General features: G+C 37.1%; 2 protein-coding genes across 5 annotated transcripts in view; one reads left to right on the top strand and one right to left on the bottom strand.

Moving 5' to 3' along the window:
- elmod3 (ELMO/CED-12 domain containing 3) overlaps positions 1-2541 on the bottom strand; it is a 48972-nt gene extending 46431 nt beyond the window's left edge. For both annotated transcript variants that reach the window (XM_028799839.2, XM_028799847.2), the window contains exon 1: positions 2450-2541. The gene's annotated coding sequence lies outside the window, so the exon portion shown is untranslated. The remainder of the gene's footprint in view (positions 1-2449) is intronic.
- A 4262-nt stretch (positions 2542-6803) lies between these two features.
- ash2l (ash2 like, histone lysine methyltransferase complex subunit) overlaps positions 6804-21147 on the top strand; it is a 72535-nt gene continuing 58191 nt past the window's right edge. For all 3 annotated transcript variants that reach the window (XR_007934895.1, XM_028799814.2, XM_051927559.1), the window contains exons 1-4: positions 6804-6900; positions 15694-15760; positions 19528-19673; positions 20703-20791. Coding sequence is in view for 2 of the 3 variants with exons in the window: in XM_028799814.2 (XP_028655647.2) it covers positions 6842-6900; positions 15694-15760; positions 19528-19673; positions 20703-20791 (361 nt within the window). In the remaining variant the exon portion in view is untranslated. The remainder of the gene's footprint in view (positions 6901-15693; positions 15761-19527; positions 19674-20702; positions 20792-21147) is intronic.

Below are 21147 nucleotides of genomic sequence, written 5' to 3'. Positions count from 1 at the left end.
TTGTATCTTATTAATGACAAACAAGCAAAGCAGATAACAGGCAAATAATACTGAATAATCAAAGGTTGCAACTACTTTAGTGTCAGAACCACTAATTAGTAAATAATTGATTAATTAAACAATTAGAACACTTGGGAAAAGTAGAATGAACATCAAGATGAAAATATTGTTAAAAAGAGAATATATACAATATTCCCATGCTTGGTACATTTTATTTATTTATTTTTACCAAACTTAGTTTTCTAATTTCTATATTGTTCCCAAAACACAGAACTTGGGGAAAAAAACAGTTCACTTAATTAGCCCAGGAGTCCAATCAAAAACATAAGCTAGTTGGCACAAAAATCTTTAGCTTACAAGGTAACAAATTTCAATTCAACAACTATATAAACAGAAATGTTCCAATGATCATAAGATTAAACAAACAATACAGAGTAAGTCAACAATTTCCAAATTACAACTGATACTGAAGTTTAATGTTCAAGACTGTATCGGCAACAAAATAGCCTAATAAAATTATTTTCTGATATGTGGCACTGTAAATAGTAAATATGATTATTGATGAGAGCAGCACTTTAAACTGCGAATTTTTCTTCTTCTGTTGTTACAAAAAGAAATTGTATATGATGTTGACTTGAATCTATCAATTGCTCTTTTATGGTGATATTAAAGGCATGCAACATCATAAGTCACTTTACAAGGCAAATAATAGAAAACACAGTGTCACACTCATGCAGATAATAAACATTAAACATGTGGAGTCAAAATATAGGATCTAAAAATGACAACATGTCAAAGATAGTAATACACCTTAAATAATGGAAGGTAAAGCATATTAAAGCAAACCGGAGCCCATTTCGGTGAATTTAGCCATTCTAAAGAAGATATGAACAAAAGATATGCAGTCAAGCCTCAGTTTAAATATTAAAATGATAGCACATTGTAAAAACTGACAAAGAGGCTTTACACCTTAGGTTCCACAAAATGAAATCAATGGTCACCAAGAGTGGTGCAGTGATACTTCATGACAGCAAGATCTGATTCATCTCAATGGTTTGCTTTTTTTTGTTTTAATTTGCCTTGTTTCAAAAATTTGTGCCTAAGTTTCAAAACAATTTTAAGATTGTTGTGCTTAACAATTCTGTAACTATTTACAGTATGTGACGCACTTTTATGCATCCATCCATTCATTAATTAATTTTTCAGAATTTTCTTATTTCATTAGTCTCCTGGAATCAGAGCACTATTATGGTAAGAGGGAGTAAACTTTTTTTTTTTTTTTTAACTGTAATAGCAGATACTGTACAGTCTTGAGCACAGGTTATGTAATTAGTTTCCTTGGGATTAATAGGCACAGGACTTTAAACCCCAGCGTTGACTCTTTAATTGTCACCTCTGACTCAATGTGTGATCAGCAGGTCCGTTAACCTGCCTGTGCTCCGACTGTAAAATACGTTAACAATTGTATTATACATTTATTGTATCTGTAAAGTGCTTTGCTTGGTGATTAATTAGTGAAAGGCTGTAAATAAACCAAACTCACTTATTTGAATAATAAAACTTTAAAACATATTCCCGAGAATCGGTTTAATTAATAATGCAAGTGCATTTCAATTATTTACACAATCTCCAGGATAACATTTCATATAGTATTTTCAAAGCATATAAGTGTCAGGGACCCTGCCGAAAATCCTCAATAACATAAAAAGCATTGATTTGAGTTAATCATACAGACTAATACTCATTTGTACAGGCTTTCTTAAATTGCAATATGAAATTAACATGAAAGTGCTTAGGCTAAGGATCGATTCCAAGATAACCGGTTAGGCGCTTTAACCACAGAAATATGGCCTGTGTTGGGATGTGTTAAATATGTGATGGACTGGTGTTCCTGTTTACGATCATTGCTACTAGCATATACTTCAGCTTCATTAAAAGGGTTCATACAATTGATGGATCGAGTAATTTAAAAATGTAATAGAACCTAGGATGGTGAAGAATACAACATATTATCTATGCGAGTGTCATCTAGATTTCCATTTTTGGATAACGCAGAAGATGCACCGTTTCAAAATTCCAGCTCCGATTTAAAATATCATTGTTAAATGTTTAACAAGTTAGCTGCCAATTCGGTTTACTTTTAGACACGTTTAGCAGTGCACATATCTACATTGGCGCTTCTAATTTTAACTACAGCACTCTCTCTCTCTATTTAATCGAAACCTGAAAAACAACTGTTAGTTAAAATCCGTATGTCTATATGCGATGAAGACTCATAAATCCATTTAAAACTAATTGATTATTTTCTGAAACAGAACTTTGCCGAGACTATGACTGTTACTCATCCACAAACGTACTGCAAACTTATCATACATTATTAATATAAAGATTGAAATAAAGATATTGCGTTTGTTGTTTTAGGTTGTTGCTTGTTGTTTGTTTTTTTTACCTTAAGAGTTTAACTCCCTCCAATCTCGGCTCCTAAACCGTCAACCGCTAACCCGTCAACAGCCCGCATTTTGCTTCTGGGAATTGTAGTTTCCTAACGGAAGTAACCAACCAATGTTTGTTTTTCCGCCAAGCTATAGCTACATTCTCAGAAACTATATTTCCCGACATGCCCCATTCCAGGTTACTCGGAAGGGGTCGATAAATGAGGCATGGTGGGAACTGTAGTCAAAAATTGAAATCAGAGTGAGAATACAGAGGGCCAGTTCTTGACCTTACGTGGAATTCCCACAACTGACTGCGCAATCAATTTATAAGCGCTTTTTGATAACGATGTAAGTATCAACCTGCGATGCAGGTTCAGAGGAAAATGGGACTCATTTATTACCAAAAATTTATAATTACTTATTAAATTTCCTTGGTCTAAATAAATCTCTTCTATTCTAACATCACATTGAAAAGCATTGTCCTTCCTATATGTCATGCAGTATCAAAGGTAATACTAAAACTGTAACAAAATCTAATATGATCAACATCAGTTAACTAAAAAATGTAATACTGTTTTCAGTTTACCAAACTATTAATTATAATTACTTCCTTTACACTGTCAATTGAAAAGAACATTTTATAACAAACTCTTTCACGATGTCTTTTAAATACAACATTATTATTTGAATGGTAATTTGATATAGTTCAAAAGATTAATTGATCAGAGTTTATGAACATTAGAACATGTATCAGGTCAGGTCAAGTTGGGGAACAGGTTAGGGTGCAATGATACAGTGCATTGCCACACCCACCACACAACGAAACAGCTCGGGATCCTGGTTGGCAACCTCCCATGCAGTCATCCGGTCCAGTCCCACCCTCCGGAAATGACCATCTATCTGCTGCAGCCAGTGTTATGTGGGTGCCCCCTTGGCATGGTCCAGCCGCTTCGGTCCTCAACAATGAAGATCCTGTGAGCCAGATCACCCTCTGGGAATCGTACCAGATGTCCGTAGTGCCGTAAATGATGCTCCCTCATAATGCAGGTAATGTACCTAATTTGGAACTCCATGAGCAACCTTCATCTGACACAAATTTTCACCCAAGGATTCTCCGAAGAGACACAGTGCCAAAAGAGTCCAATCTTCATCTCAGGTCACTTAGCGTTCATGTCTCGCAACCATATAGCAAGACAGGAAGCACCAGGACACTATAGACTTGGACCTTCGTTCCTTTTGCATGGATATCGGGAGCGCCACACACCACTTTCCAGCGACCTCATGATCCACCATTCTTTCCCATTCCATCTAATGATTTCATAGGTAGAGTCACCAGAGACAAGGTCAACACTCTCTCTGCAGATGGACACACTGCTGATGGCTGTGCCCAAGAGGAGTTTAAAGGCCTGGATCTTGTTTTTTATCCAGGATACTCGCAAGCCCAGACACTCAGACTCCTCACTCAGCCCCTCGAGAGCCCTGATCAGAGCCTCCATTGACTCCACGAAGATCACTGCATCATCAGCAAAGTCAAGATCAGTGGATCTTTCTTCACCAACAGATGCCCCACAGCCGCTGGACCCCATGACCTTGCCCAACACCCAGTCCATGCAAGCACTGAACAGAGTATGAGCAAGGAGCAAGAACACACCCCTGATGGACCCAAGAATCGACTGGGAAAAACACAGAGGTTCTGCCTCCACTCTGTACATTGGTACTGGTAGAACTTCTATACATGTGTTAAAGAGTCTACTTATTAAAACCAGTAAATCAAATAACTGAATTGCATTAATTTATAACTCTTTTAAGGATGCCACTGCCTAACTTAACATTATATCTATTGAAATGAATATGGAATGTTTATTAATAATCATTAGCTTGGTATGAAACATAATTGAATAATCATATTTAAAGTAAAAGACAAACAATATGTAAGAATGTTGGGAAAATGATATTAATAAATTCAAGCTATTTCTAGAAGTTGTATGCCTTTTAGCTTAATGCTATATTCTTGTGCTGTATGCTATAAAAGCCCCTTTCACAGCCTGGCTGTTTTACTTTTGGTGATTGTTTTTTCACTCTAGGGGCTCTTAGTAGGGAATTTCATTCCCGAAACTGCTGTAATTACCAGGAAAACGGGAACAGCCAAGCTCGCATATATAGCGTGTAAAAGTGTAAAAATCGATCAAGAAATAACAGAGTTATAGTTGAAAATAATTAAGGTGGTGCCATTGCTGCAGTTTGCACTTCATCAGACAACAGCTTTGAACAGCATCTTCAAATTGCAATGTGTCAGTCTGTTGCATCTGTATTATCTGTGCCAAGAAACTTGCCATCACAGAATGATGACAAGAAACTGGATGCATCAGTAAAAGCTGAAATGGTGGTGTTTCAGAGCAACGGCAAGCGCGGGTGTTGTTTAGAACAAGTGTATCAGTATCTGATGACTGTGCTGCCTACTTTAGTGGAGGCAGAGTGTGCTTTCTTAGCGGCTGGCGTAATCTGCACAAAGGTGCGCTCTTGCCTGGACGACCGCACGCTGGACACGTTGTGCTTTCTACGCTCTTATTACCGCAACTAAAGATACATGTACTTATATGACAGCATGAACTGCTTGTAGATAAGGTTAGTCTTTTATTTGTGTCAACAAATTGCAGTAGTGTTATAAAAATAAGTGTTGGTCGTTCTACAATCATTCACATGTGAGATACCCGTGCACTGTGTCATCCCCGGGAGCCCGGGATTCCCGGGAATGAAATGCGGGATTCCCGAATTCCCGGGAATGGATAAACCCGTCCGGGAATGGATTTCCTAGCCCTTAGTCTGGAACTGTCTCTTTATATTAAACTCAATTTGACACCATTATCAACTACACACTGAAAGCAAATAAGCAAATAATTTTTTAAATATATTCATGTGTAAGGTTTTTCAGATTTGAAGAGGGTTCAATAACCAACAGACATAATATACAGTAAAAAAACAACCCGATGAATTGTCTGGAAGAGACTATAGTCCCAGCTGTAAATCCCCGTGTCCACTGGGAGAACATTTATGTACCTAACTGAACCATCCTTGGCCCATATTCAGTCCATGCTACCTGAATAAGCAATATTAGCTAACTGTTTTGCAACCATATATGAGTAGTTCATGATCACCTGATCTTTAGAAACAGACTTTTGTCATTTTTAATTTATTTATTTTCAATCTACTATAAAAGGTCCACACCCCTGGAGTTAAACTTGTATCCTTAATATGATCAGTGTGGCTATACAGCAGAAGCACAGGCAATCAAACCTGATGAGTTAAAGGATTATTTTGTTTAGCCTTGGAACCTAAATTCTTCTCCTGCAGTGTACAGTTCTACAGATTTACTGCTTAGCCCTTTTAAAATTTTGTTGACTTATTTGCCATTGATTTATAAATTGTTTTGTTTTTCTATGATAACTGCAACATACAAACATACAAATTTGGACAAACAATAGGAAAATATCCATTTCATCAAGTTTGTTTGGGTAGCTGCTGATAAATTTTTGTCAGAGTTTCCACTTCCACTTCTTGCATCATATATTCTCCTTTTAATATACCGATATAACTGTAAATAACTTTGTAGGACTGAGTGAAGTAGTACCGCTGAAAATTGTGCAGTATACTTTTCTTAATTTAAAACTGAATAACTTTTTAAATTACTAATTAACCAAAAATTTTACAATAAATAGAAGACAGTTAAACTTTTTTTGATACTGTTCCAATAATGACACAGAATATAAGAAAATAAGAAAAAAATATGATAACAGTATTGCTTAAAAATATGAAATGTTTGCTGTTCCAACCACAATTACAAAAGTGTCTTCCACTGTCCACGGACACATTTTTATACTGACCGAGGTCTATAGATCGTTCCAGTACGAATTTTTACCATGGCTACAATCAGGAAAAGCTAATATACAATAATCCCAGGAACTATGAGCTACAGGCTGTAAACTCGGCATTGTGTACATAATCATAAACTTTTGTATAAATAAATTTCTATAAAATTGTAAATTATTGTTAAAATAAACAGTGAACGACGCCACTATGCTAACGGGGCGTGACACATAGGCATACCATGAAATAAGTAGCGTTCACTGATGTATATTAAATTTCAACAAACAATAGTTGTACTTTATGGCACTTTGAGAGCGAATCCAGTTCAGGATAATCATCTATAATCATGTTTTATAGTAAATCGATACCTGTATAAAGTGCAAAACGTTTTGGACCACAGCTCTTATATCTTTTTGTGAGAATTTGACACACATTTCAATACTGAAGGAAAGGCGCGTATTAGCGACACCCCTGACCTCGCTCTACTGTGAGATTTGTCTTTGACGTCGAAAGACTGTCTCGCGAGCTTTCAATATTTGAAGATGGCGGCAGAGAAGGAGTCGACCGGTGCGGCAGTAACAGAATCAGAGGGGCAGGAAGGGTGAGAAGAGTTGTTCTTTCTAAAAACAAATTAATGTAGATCTGCTGATGTAAGAGTTTCAGTGCTCTTTAGAAGGCATCGGCCAATGAGGGACTAATGTTGTAGTGGCTTGCTGGTCACCAGTATTTTGAATGGGAACGATGTGGGCAAAACAAAAAAGGCATGCCAGTTCGTTTTCAAAACATGTGCATGCTTTAAGCAGAAGTACATATATACTGTATTGTAATGCTTAATGTCGTAGTAAACTAAATTATTACTTAGCCTGTAGTAGGATGCGCAAACGATAAGCTACATTAAAGTCTCCTGATCACCTTTTACTGAATTAAAAGGCACAGGGGTTGGAGATGAATTCTCTTTTTGCTGTGCGAGTGCTAATGTGAAATGAGTTGGTTTTATAAGTTCTGACTTTCCGTGAAACCTCTTAAATAGATTTTAATTCATTTGCTTTTTAAAAATGTAATTTGAAGGTTATTTTAGAACCACAAGCCTGTTGTTTTATTCTTGTCTTTTAATAAAGTTGTCCTGGTGCTTATCATGTCGATGCAAAGAATACAATTTTAAGACCACGTTTTTATGACGTTAGAAGTAAGTTAAGATAACACAGTGGTTGGCACTGGGGGCTCAATGGCTTCAAACCTCTGAGCTCATACATGGATGGGTGGTGACAGACACCAACTGTCTCTCCCCCCCGAAGGACATTACTGGTTAGAAGATGGAGAGAGCAAAAGCCTTAATTAATGGCAGAATAATTCGGTATTTTGTATATTTTAATGCATTTATTTTTCGCATTCATAAATTTAGCTGTTATGTGGGATTTGCATGCATTGTTTGTTGGAAACTTGTTTAATGGATAGTAAGCAGCACTCTGTACTGAATAAATCAGATTCACAAGTTTGTATTGATGTACTAGTTAAAAGTCATCAGATAAACCATTTCAAAGAGAGTGATTAGTAGAAGGAGATCGGAGTTCACATCCTGGGTGCGCCCTGTGTGTATGTTCACCCCATGTTCGTGTGGTGCTCTGTCTTTCTCTCACAGTCCAAAGACATGAAGGTTAGGTGAGCTGGAAGTGTTAAATTGGCGCTTGTGTGTGTGTGTGTGTGTGTGTGTGTGTGTTCACCCAGTGATTGTCCACCATTCCCTCCAGATGCTTGCTGGAATATTCACCAGGTTTCCCGTAGCCCTGCCCTGGATCAGGCGAGTTAGGAAATGGGTGAATTGATGGAGTCAAGTCAAGTTGGGGAGCATGCACTGGTACAGTGCATTGCCGCACCCACTACACAATGAAACAGCTCGGGATCCCGGTTGGCAACCCCCTAGGCAGACACACGGTCCAGTCCCACTCTCCGGAAATGACCCTCTATCTGCCTCAGCCAGGTGTTACATGGGCAACCCCTTGGCCTGGTCCAGCCACTCGGGTCCCCAACAATGAGGATCTTATGAGCTGGATCACCCTCAGGGAAACGCGCCACATAGCCGTAGTGCCGTAACTGATGCTCTCTCACAATGAAGGTAATGTGCCTCATTCAGGACTCCATGAGCAACCGCTCATTCGACACAAAGTCAAACCAATGGTACCCAAGGATTTTCCGGTGGGACACAGTACCTAAGGAGTCCAGTCTTCGTCTCGGGTCACTGGATAGCGTCCATGTCTCGCAACCATATAGCAAGACAGGTAGCACCAAGACTCTAAAGACTTGGACCTTCGTCCTTTTGCATAGATATCAGGAGCACCACACACCCCTTTCCAGCGACCTCATAACCCCCATGCTCTCCCAATCCGTCTACTGACTTTATAGGAAGAGTCGCCAGAGACATGAATATCACTGCCAAGGTAAGTAAACCCCTCGACAAGGTCGACATTCTCTCCGCAGACAGACACACTGCTGATGGCTGTGCCCAAGAGGTCATTAAAGGCCTGGATCTTGGTTTTTATCCAGGACACACGCAAGCCCAGACACTCAGACTTCTCACTCAGTCTCTCAAGCACCCTGAGCAGAGCCTCCATTGACTCTGCAAAGATCACAGCATCATCAGCAAAGTCAAGATCCGTGAATCTCTCTTAACCAACAGATGCCCAACAGCCGCTGGACCCCACGACCTTGCCCAACACCCAGTCCATACAAGCATTGAACAGAGTAGAAGCAAGAACACACCCCTGATGAACCCTAGAATCAACTGGGGAAAAATGCAGAGGTCCTGCCTCCACTTTGCACAGCACTCAATAGTATTAGTGTATATGCTGGCCATGATATCCAGCAGCCTCGAGGGAATCTCGCAAATCCTCAGGATGTCCCACAGGGCAGTTCGATCAACTGAGTCTAATGCTTTATGAAAATCGACAAAGGCTGCAAAGAAACACTGCCGATATTCGCATTTGCTTTCCATGAGAACCCTCAGTGCCAGGATGCGGTCGATGGTAGACTTCTTAGGTGTAAAACCAGACTGTTCCGGTTGCTGGTAGATGAGCAACTGATTGATTGATTGATGGAGAATGGTTATTAATTGACCTTTTTCTTTTTATTCTGAAGAAAACCACACTAACATTTTTCAACCTCTAGATGGAGATAGCTTCCTTCAGTTTTTTGCAGTTTCTTTTTTTGCAGTTCTTGTAGCTGGCAATCTCATCTTCAATTTAGCTAAATTAAATGGTATGCAAGTTCTTCCCTAGGCATAGTGGTGAAACAAATGGTATATATGGTGAATTTTAAAATACTATACACCCTTATTGAAGCTTCAGCTTTTGATTATATCAAGGCAGAAAATAAGACAAGCTCATATCTGATTCCTTCACCTTTAGTAAAGTCTTTTAACCATCAATAATTAAGTGAACAGTACAGTACATGGAGCATTTTAGGGGAAAAAATCTAAATAAATTTAACATTCATAAGCCTGCCTATTCCCAATCAAAATACAATAAAATAAGTCCTCTAAATGCCTTGGCTGTTCAAGCGTGCTACCACTTTGGTATCTGCAGAAACATCTTTATACTAATTAAAGCACTACATTTTGATAGGTCTTTATTAAGGTTGAAGTACACTTTAACACAAATAAATTTCACTATTTTATCCACTTTTTAATTAAACTGAGTTCAGTTTGTTTTTGTATAGCACTTTTCCTTGAGGCACAGAGCTGTGTGACAAGTTCTCAGGTAAATGTAAATGCAAACTTTACAAATTATATAATGAGTACCATACATATAAAGACAAAGCTTTGTTTAAACAAACAGGAAACAATGTAGTTTGAAACCGATTAATATAAATAAAACCCGAATATCTGTCCATTAATTGTTGAACTACTTTTCTCGGTAGGAGTTTGCTCCCCATGTACTTTTACTGATTTTCCTGTAGGACTACGGTACTCAGCCTTTCTATATCTTTAATATATTTTTAAGATGTTTCTTGGGTTAGTTGGTTGTGTGCAGGTTATTGTGTTGAAGTGAATTGAAATTACTCTTTAATTTTAGTCTTCTAGCAGAAAGCAATAGGTTTTATGCAAAACTGATCTTTTCATTTTACTGCCATTGCTGACAAGCTCCATAGCATGATGGTAGCACTACCATGGTTGTACCCTCCCCACTCTGGAACAAATCTACACCTCCTGGTGCCGCAAAAAAGCAATAGACATTTCACAGGATTCATCACATCCCGGTCATTGCCTCTTCCAGCTTTTGCCATCGGGTGAGACATACAGAGCAATGAAAACAAGGACAAACCGCCTTAAAAACAGCTTTTATCTAAAAGCAATCATGGCCCTGAACTCAGAATAAAACCTCTCCATATCATTCTCCCAATGTGCAATTTAGACCTTAAGTCAACCAGTGCAATTTGTATATATAACAAGTGCAATTTGTATATTTTGTAAAGTACTTTTATTACTATTCGGCTTGTTATTATTTTCTCTCTTCTTGTCTTTTTAACTCTTATGCCTCACACTGAGTCGACTGCACCTTCAATTTCGTTGTTCCTTTGTAAAAGTAACAATGACAATAATCATCCATCCATCTACCTGCTTGACAATAGGTACAGTGATCTTTGGGTGAAAGGCTGTGTTAGCCTTGTATTGATGTCTTTTTTGGGGGGGGAATAAGGCCACAAATATTTGTCTGTTTCGGGGTCCCGCAATCCAAATGAGAAAAAAACCCACTTTTTGGGAATATTATTAAAACAAACTGAAAATGATTGGAGGCGAGCAATTTGCTAGAAACAGAAATTTATTCTAAACAATTTAGCAGGATTTTTTTTTTTTTTGAGATTCCAATAACAAAGTATTAGCACGTTATTTTCAATGTTTCATCAACATTAGTATGATTGCCCTCTTCGATGGACTTTGCAACAAAATTATTTGCAAGTTTTGATTCACTTTGTACAGCAGTAATCTACTGTAAACATTTTAGTTGCAGTTTTGATTTTTTCATGTAGGAAAGCTGTAACGTGCTCTAAGCAGGCTGCAAATCGTTTCAGCACCTGTCCTTTTGGAAAGCCATCGGACACTGTTGTGCATGAGAAAGTTGGAATATGTGCCGTCTGTGTAATTGAGTAATTCACAGAATTGTCTCTGGTTTAATCTTTTTGCCATAATTTTGTTTATAATCTGTACAATATCATTCATCATGTCATGAAACTCCGCCAGAAATGTTTGGTCAAGCGGTGCTTCTTGATAAACTATGCAATTAAAGATATACTGTACCATCTTTTTCAAGAGTGTTACAAATCCCTTTTGTGACTCTCTCATACTCTGTGCAGTCTGCATCATTTTTTGCAACAGAAATCAGATTTTCAGTACTGGTATTATTGACACTAAAACAGTCAGCCACAGCCTTGAGTAACTCTTCTTCCCGTGTTTGGCCTTTTAGGGGGGAGCAATTCGAAAGTTCTTCTTGGGGATCATTTAATGTAGCACAATGACAAAGAAGAGCAATCTATGCAGTGTCATCTACATCTCGTTACTCATCACATGCAATGGAGAAATATGGAGATGACTGTAAATGTTTTATTTTCTGCCTGCTGATATTGTTAGCCATTTTCAGTCTTTGCATAAAACTGGATTTTAAAATTTTTTTTAATTGTTTTTTTTTATTAGTAGCTAGTTCTGCTATTCTAATAAAACACTCCTTAACATATTCAGCATCGGTGAAGGGCTTTCCAAATTTTATAATTTTCCAAGATGACTCAAAACTGGAAGCAACTATCCAGTTAGATAGCATTATCTTACTCTGCTCAGAGTTTAGCTTAATTTCAATGATTGCTGTTTTCCTAGAATCTCTAGTGGGATACTTTTCAATGAAGATGAATGTTTTCATGTGAAATGTTTTTCAATGTTGAAATTTTTTGTTTTTGAAAGCTTCCCTTGCCAAATTAAGCACATGAGAAAACCTGATGAAGTAGCTGTGAATGTATGTGCATCTGTCTATTCATCTGTAAATTCTGTATGTTCATCATTTATTTTTGTGTTTTTGTCATTTTGAGAACTGTTGTACCTGACTTGTGACACGATTTCTTTAGAGTTTTTTTGATAGTTTTACTGTAGAGGCTACTTTCCAAAACTTTTTTGCCCTCTATTGTGGATGCCAGGCATGGGCTAGAGTCCCCGCCGTCATGGTTTCTTTCCTGGCCAGGAGGCCAAGGTAGTGAGTTGGCAGGAAGAAAGGCCTGTTGTTTCCTGCCTTAGCCAGGAGATTGGCAGGAAGTGCCAGCATTGAAGTGGATACACTGGTGTCCCTGTGAGGCCTGGCCTAAGATCTTTACGCAGCTGGGAGACCAGTATAATAGAGGGACAGGGGGTGACAACCTGCCTAGACTATATGCTCCTCCGGAGTGCTTGATGGCAGCATCCCTGGGCCCTGTGTGCACACCTACAGGACATGCTGGGAATTATAATTGTGTGGAGCAACACTGTGTTTGGTTGTGCAGGTGCCGCCAGAATGTTTTGCAGAGATTACTAGCAGTGTTACCAGGTCTGACCTGGGAAACTTTCAGTTGAGTCAGTGGACCACAGTTATTGTGTTATTGGATAATCAAATGTATCAGAAGTATTGTGTAACAAAGTACTTTTCTATATACAGTATTTTCATTTTTTTTTTTTCAAGGAGCTAATATTTTTGATACATTTGAGCTGCCTACAGTTGAACATGCTAGTGGTATTCAGTAATATGACAAAGGTGATGAAAAGTTGATTCATTCATACACAAAAACTGTTAACTCCATTAGCATCAATGCCTAAAATTAGTATTGCCTTGTTGTACGTACAATAAATTTCTACCAAAAAAAGCAAATAATTACTGTTGCTCACTCAAAAGTAGGGTTGGGTATCAGCACTGATATCCTGATTTGATCCCGATTCACAGTGCTTCGATTTGATATCAATTTTATCTTGACCGAATTAGTGTGCACTGTTGTATTTTAAGTACTGGCTTTTTTAGTAATTACTTAACTATCCACAGAGAACATTAATTTCAATAACACTTTGTTTGAAGGGTGTCTACATAGTGACTTCATAACATATACATTAGCATGGAATGGCATTTAAGAAGAAATAAATATGTGATTAGTAATGAACAGTTAACATCACTATTTGGAAGATGTGCAACAAAATATCATTGCTCTTTAAAAAAAAAAAAAAGAACTTTTTCACAGCATTGAACTCATTTGAAATTCACAATAATTTAATAATTATAATAATAATTCAAATGCCTTCTCCAGTGCAGATTGTTTAGGCTCTACTTGTTTGGATGTCGACTGAGACGACGTTTCTGGGTGACGTCAGAATAAGAGATTTCTCAAATTGGTTGTATTACAACAATAATTAACATATGAGTTGCACAGCTTAGATATGGCTTTGCTTTTATCCAGTTGTTCTTTACCAATGCACCGTCTGAATCCGTAGTAAGTCAGAAGATCTCATTTAAGTGTCTAAGACCCTGATTTCAGTTAAACAGGACACACCATTTTATGTAAAGTAGTAAAGTGCTTTTTCCATAAAAAAAAAAAAAAAAAAAAAACCCTTAACAGGAGCATTAGCAGCATCTACTGGATCGGATGACAAAAAAGAAGATAAGCAAAAATCTACATATAGTAATTAAGCAGGACAGAGATTCACAAGATCATTCTCAAGACTTTAAGAATAGATATTGAATCATTTAAACAAAAAAATAACGATTAATAAGAAAATTGATATTTTTACACAAAAGCACCGCTCACATTCAGACAAACAGTATCTCCATTAGCTATAGCTCACTTCTGGCTTGGCTTTGTTGATTAATTTGCTGGGTTTTCTTTTAATTTCTTTTAGTTCAGAAAGAGGTTAATGCTGATCATGCTGACTGCTGGCTCTCATCCTGGTTATCTGTTGCACTCTATCAACCTCTAGCCCCAAGTTGTGGCACTGAAAACTGGCCCTTCTCCAATGTTCCCCCCCATTCTTTGATCGCGGTGCTGCACACACAATGGGAAAAACCATTGGTCTTACATATTGTCACTTGAATTGGTAATAGAGAAGTGCTCCTCACTGTTCACATTAATACATCAGTGAAACATATAATATATCTGCACCTATGTATAACCATTTTAAGCACTGCTTTGCATATACTGTACATTCACGTCTTTGGACTTTTTAACGGGAGACGACATACAACTGACAACAACCCTGAAAATAAATACATACTGTACTTGACTGCATGGAATAAACAAATGAAAATCATAAACCTCCAATAGTATTAGTATTTCTGTATTATAAGATGCCAGTCAGCAGTGCAGGGGGCGGTGTTGAAAGGGATGGCTGCTGTGCTTTATATATTCACATCCATATAATTTGAGGGGTGAAACCTCCAGAGGAAACTGCACAAACAAGTACCAGACACCATAAAGGGGTGAGCAGTGCGGAACAGGATGTCACTAGAAAAAAAACTGTAGCGAACAGACCATAAAAGGAGGGCCATTATGCAGCAGGATTCTCAGGTGGAACACTCTCCAGGAAGCAGGTGTGCTCTGAGGCCAAGACATCAGAGCGAACTTGAGGGATTAATATTACTATGGTCTGAAGTTGGAACCATGGAGAGACATTCATGGCATGTTCTGGGACCAGGATGCCTGATCATCTTGTGGAGAAGCATATGGCGTACTCTGGGATTGGAACATTGGAACAGGCCAGGTGTATTCCTGGCCTGGAACACCGAATGACACTGTGTTCGTTTCCTTTATCCCACTATAGTGGTTCATTACAATGTGTACTCAGATTTCACATTATTCCTACTGATTTTCTATTTCAGTTCAAAAGCATACACCTTCCTGTACAATTGTATTTCGCAGTGACCATCAACAAAAGCCAACTCACTAGGAAAAGGAAGAACTGATCTAATATAGGAATGTTTTCCTTATGTGCAATTGCGTATAGCATTTTCAAAAGTAAGCAGCTTCAGTATTAGCCCTTGATTAAAACCAAATTAAATACAAATATTGTACTGTACTGTATATGAAAAGCACTTTGTGCTTCTGGTATGGCTGATTAACCAATGGCACTATAAATGATGGCCATTGTCTTACGAAGTTTTCCGGGTGAAACTGGGTAACATAGCTAATTATATCATAAACTCATCTATCGTTCTATGTGAAATCATGCGATTAAAATTTTGTTTCTGCCATCGCTACAAACTACATGGAATAAGAAACTTAAAAATATTTTTCTGTTGAACATTCCTTTAATATGAATCATTGAACCATTTTTATGCTTAAATTTGTTTTATTCTATGGACTCCTGGTTTTCAAAATTATCTTCATTCTTTTTTCCTCTTTTCAGAGACTCCAATTTAGGAGACATTGTTCCACCTGCAGATGCAGAATCTTCTAATGGGAAAGAAGCAATGGTATGCAGTTAAAGAGTTTAAACTATTGTATTTCATACATACACAACTTTTTGACTTTTCTGTATCTTTGATGTAATTGCTAAGCAGTATTGTCTTGTACTTTTTAGGCTCTAGGATATGACTAAATTTGCATTAAAATTGTTTTGTGCAGTGATATTTAAAGTGTATTGTCAAGAATTGACCACCGTTCTAAGGTACTGTGTATAGACTAAGTTACATGGTGGCACAGTGATTAGTGAGGCAGCCTGGCTTTTGCTTGTGTACATTTTACACATTGTTCCTCTTTCCTCCAGGTGTTTTGCTTTTTATCCTATATCCTAAGGTTAATTAATGACTGTAAATACAGTATTTCACACTGACTCATTGTGGGTGAAAGTGTGATCTGTGATTGGCCGGTTTTTGCCCTGTGTCCAGTAAGGTTCCAGGTCTCCATGAAACTTGCCGAACACCTTTACAAGTGTATTTATTCAGGTCTTCGTTTTTCTCTTCCATGAATTACTTTCAGAAAGAATTATTGGCAGTAAGGGATGGAAATATTCTTTGCCTGCTTCTGTAGTGCAGATAGCATGTAATTAGTTATGGGACTTAAAGGTGTTAGATCACCTTGAACTGCCTTTTTCTGTCTGCATGGTTTCAAAAAGTGGAACTCCAATTTAATGTGTAATCTTCATTTTTCTACAAAAGGGTTGTCGCGCTACCTGAATTTCAAACTTCGATGCAATAAGTATTTGAATTTGATAACCATTTTTGATGCTGAATACAGTATATTGTGTAATTCAATAAAAAAAAAACTTAAATTATGTATTAAAATCTGTATATTGATTAAACCAGATAATAGAAGTTGTGGTAATTAAATGCAAATAACTTGAAGTAGTGCAATCTTATGCATAAGGTAATAGTTAAGTTCTGTAAACAATAAAAGGTAAAGAAGCTTAAATCCAGTCAACAGTTTTCACTTTGATGATAACAAGTACTGTTACTGGGGTAGTACAATTAAATGTTTCATATGTATTTAAATGTTAATTAAATATGTATTGCAGACTTTTGTAAGCGATAAACATAAAAACTTGAAAAGAAAGATTCAAGTTAAAAGAACATTAATGTTGTCTTTCATAAGCAATTTTTTGGAAAAGCAACACAAATGAACCACAAACACATTTAAATGCAAACCGTGCATATTGCGTTTGTTTAAATAAACTACGATGTCTTTGTAACTTCCAAATTTTTGCAATAAAATGTAGGATATCAACATGCCCTTCCATGTGGCATGCTTTTGTTGGGTTTCAAATGTACCAAATGCATACTCTGGAGCACAGCTAGAAGTGTATGAGCACATTGTGGCACCACTGTTTATGCAATTGAGCGCTAAAAACTTGTAGTGCCTTTTAAAGTTAATGTGATGAAATGTAATATTAAAATTGCACATATTAAAATAAAAGAAAGTAATGCACTATGGCAGCACACCTTGTGGCGACAGTTTAAAAATCAAGTGAACGAAGGAGCCCTAGTGCTAAAGACCGTTGCCCTTGAATGAACAGCTCATAATAAAACTGACACACAGGTAAAAGTAATAGCAGACACCTGTCTTAATGCATTAAAAGTTTACGTACAAAAAAATATTTTAACCTGTAGAAATTAACATCACATCCTTCAGGTTTATACTTATTAATGATTCCGTAATTTAGAAAAGAGATATCTCTTGGAATTCTTTGTATTGACTTGCATGTCTGACGATTAAGCAGAGCCGGTCGACTTACTGTATTAGGTGACATAACTGCCCACCTAGGCCACTGTCATCCAAGGGGCTCCATTTAGGTGAGTTATGGGGCTTGTGCCCCTGAACACTGAGGGGGACTATCCAAACCCACACCACTTCCCAAGCCCCCAAATCAATGTCTCATAATACTAACATTGCACTCTGGACACTGAGGGGCTCAACTGCTGAAATTGCCATATTAGCACCAGTCAATGGGTGAAAACGGGGTTGCATCTTTACGATGCTTATTGATATTTCAATACTTTTGACATCCGAGGTTAGTATAATTTAGACATTAGCAAGTAGCAAACTGAGTAAAAATACACATAAAATGTTACATCTTTTGTATTTTGTATTTTTTTAACCTCTTCTTGTACTAGAAGACTGGGGACACACATTACATGTACAGGTTCATTTAAGTTTATATCATTTTTGAACTGGGAAGAATTAACCCTTTGCAGTCGTATTTAATTGTCAACGTCACGCTACATTAGTCGTAATTAATTATTGAAAAAACGCCAATAATTACAGCAGTTATTTTTTTCAAGCACATAGGAATAACACAGGCCACTTTTCTCGACCAGGCGACTGTGCAAATCGGTCAGAAACTTGCAGGGCCACCAGCGGTGGCCTGACGACCTATAGCGCACTTTTTACTAAGGCCAGTTTTCTGGCCTAACGACCGCAAAGGGTTAAGCTGAATTTAATTTTCCACACAGAGAGTAGATTTTCATTGTTTTGTTCTTACTTTACATCACGAGTATATGGGACACTGATTTGTAAAGGTCTTTATCAGTTTTGGATACATTAAAACATTATTAGTTTTCCTGTTTTTATGCCTACACATTTGAGTTTATATTCCTTTTTTTAAACTAGTGTCCTGTCCTGCCAAAAGAAAGTATGTGATTATCAACAAAAAAGAGAGACAAAATTTCAATGCCATGTAGTTAGCTCATAAAAAAGTATTACATTCTAAGTTAAATTAGGTGTCAGACAAAATTGTTCCGAAAAAATTTGTTTTAGTCTGCTTCCTTATTTATTATCAAATGCTGTGACCATCCATCCATCCATTATCTAACCGCCTATATCCTAACTACAGGGTCACGGGGGTCTGCTGGAGCCAATCCCAGCCAATACAGGGCGCAAGGCAGGAAACTAACCCTGGGCAGGGCACACACACGCACACACTAAGGACAATTTAGAATCACCAATGCACCTAACCTGCATGTCTTTGGACGGTGGGAGGAAACAGGAGCACCTGGAGGAAAGCCACGCAGACACGGGGAGAACATGGAAACTCCACGCAGGGAGGACCCGGGTCTCCTAACTGTGAGGCAGCAGCGCTACCCACTGCGCCACCATGCCACCCATGCTATGACCAGTTGGTAGTGTATTTTAATCAATTTATTAGTCTTCCTTTTAACCACACCCAACACAATACCAAAAATATATTCATAATACTTCCTTTTAATTTCAATAGAGAAATAATTTGACATCTGCTTAGTTGTATATGTGGCATTATTTCATATATGCTGAATACTTTGTTTCCTGTCACTCTCTTATCTAACATGCTAGACTCCAGGCCATATTTTTTTGTCCATCAGAAATAACTGCTGTATGGTTCAATTTGGTTGAAAACTCACTCTAAAGTCCAATAGGTACATTAAAAGCTTTTTTTTTTTTTGCGTAAATTCAAAATTAGGACTAAATGTTCAGATTTGTTATTGTAGGTAGTCATTTTGTTGTATAATCAGTTCCATTTGTTAGTTGCCTGTTACTCACATGACTTCTGTATGGTCGAGTTCCTCTAGCATAGTAGTTCACATTTGCACATCTTAAGCTTAATTTAAGATTAATTTAAGAAATATTATTGGACTGTTAATGAAAAATAGGGAAATGATTGTAGTGATATTCATTAGGTGCAGTGAAATATATTTTAGTATAAACCTGATTTTTTTTTTTTTTGGGGCATTTTTTTTTATTTCCAACATTTAGATGTTTTCACTTTCAGGATGTGCCTGGAGATCATTCAGAGCCCATAGATGTGCAAATGGGTTCTATGGAAGAAGAGAATGGCCGGCAGCTGGGTGAAGTAGAACTGCAGTGTGGTATCTGTATGAAATGGTTCACAGCAGATACATTTGGCATTGATACTTCGTAAGTTTCCATCCAGTAATTTTCTGTGATGTGTGTTTTTGAACATACATATTGTAATGTGTGTATGTATATGTATGTGTGTATATTTCTATTTTTACACACACAAACTGGATTATTACTGAAATTCATCTTCTCAGTCTGTATCAGGCTTGTATGAAATGTACAAGTTTTTACAGAATAGCCCATTTCCTTTTACGTAAAGTATTAAAAAGAATCCTTACTCTAACTTCAAGAAATGTTTTTAAAACTCAGCCTGCTTTGGCCACATGTCCTGATTGGCTTACACCTGGACTGACTACAATTTGTGCTTTTTTTTATTTATTTATTTATTTTTTTTAAATCAATTCCTGTAGCAGGTACCATAGAACCTTATCCTCTTTCTCCCCTTTTCAAACAGGTTTGGATGGCACATACTTACTAAGTGAGCACTCTATTATGAAAACCTCCATTACCTGCTATGCAAAGCACATTTTGTAATATTAAACCTATTCTATGCATGGGAAAACAATGTGTTGTATTATCTAATATTAGAGACAAAATACATTTTTCCTTATTATGAGTGGTGAAAAGCTTCTTCAGAATTTGGTAGAAATTTATTAATGCCGTTCTTAAGTTTATTGACGTCTACGTCTATCTGTTTCTATGATTTCAATTTACATGAACAACACAGCTGAGCATACACTAAGCATAGTGGGGGTTTTTTTCCGCCCACAAATTTCCATGAATTGGGGGAAGTGAGTTAATTATAATTTTGAGTCATTGCGTCTTAACATATTATCACTTTTCAAATTAGTAGTTTAATGTTTAGGTAATTTTGTGTATTTAATAGTTTAAATGAAAGAACATTTTGGCATATGTATCATTGCAAATTAACATGGCTTGCATCATTGTTCTAGACCATTTTTAAATATGCTATATTGTCTTACTTTTTTTTTTTGTTTCGCTTATGATATTTTTAGTGACTTGACAACCTAGAATTTTGTTTGTTTTAAACCAGTATTCTGAAGTCTTCTCTCTTTGCCTTCATAGGACCTGTCTTCCCTTCATGACTAACTATGTCTTTCACTGCAATGTGTGCCATCATAGTGGAAATACTTACTTCCTAAGAAAGCAAGCTAGTAAGTAAAAGCAGATTTTCTCAATGCAGTTGCTTTTCATATTTCTTAATTTGATGATTTTGGAATTTTAGAGAGCAGGCTGATACTGTGCAACCTGAAACATTAACTTCCAGAAAACTGCACCAGTTTCTGCATGGTGTTTAATTTTAACTAAAAGGACATTTTTTTTAAATAAGGGTGAGTGTATGCATGATTTAGGCTATACTACTACATTTTTGTTTAAAATGCAGACTGTAGTCTCAGTTTTCATTACACTACCTCAGCATTTTAAATCTCCAAAAACTGAGACTTTTGTATACTTATGAAAATGTGAGCTTGGCGTTGCACTGTGGTGAAAATGTAGAGTTTTGAAAAAG

This window comes from Erpetoichthys calabaricus, chromosome 1 (genome assembly GCF_900747795.2).
Source record: "Erpetoichthys calabaricus chromosome 1, fErpCal1.3, whole genome shotgun sequence".
Taxonomy (NCBI): domain Eukaryota; kingdom Metazoa; phylum Chordata; class Cladistia; order Polypteriformes; family Polypteridae; genus Erpetoichthys; species Erpetoichthys calabaricus.
The sequence above is the reverse complement of the archived record's forward strand: the minus strand, read 5'-3'. Positions and strand labels throughout refer to the sequence as shown.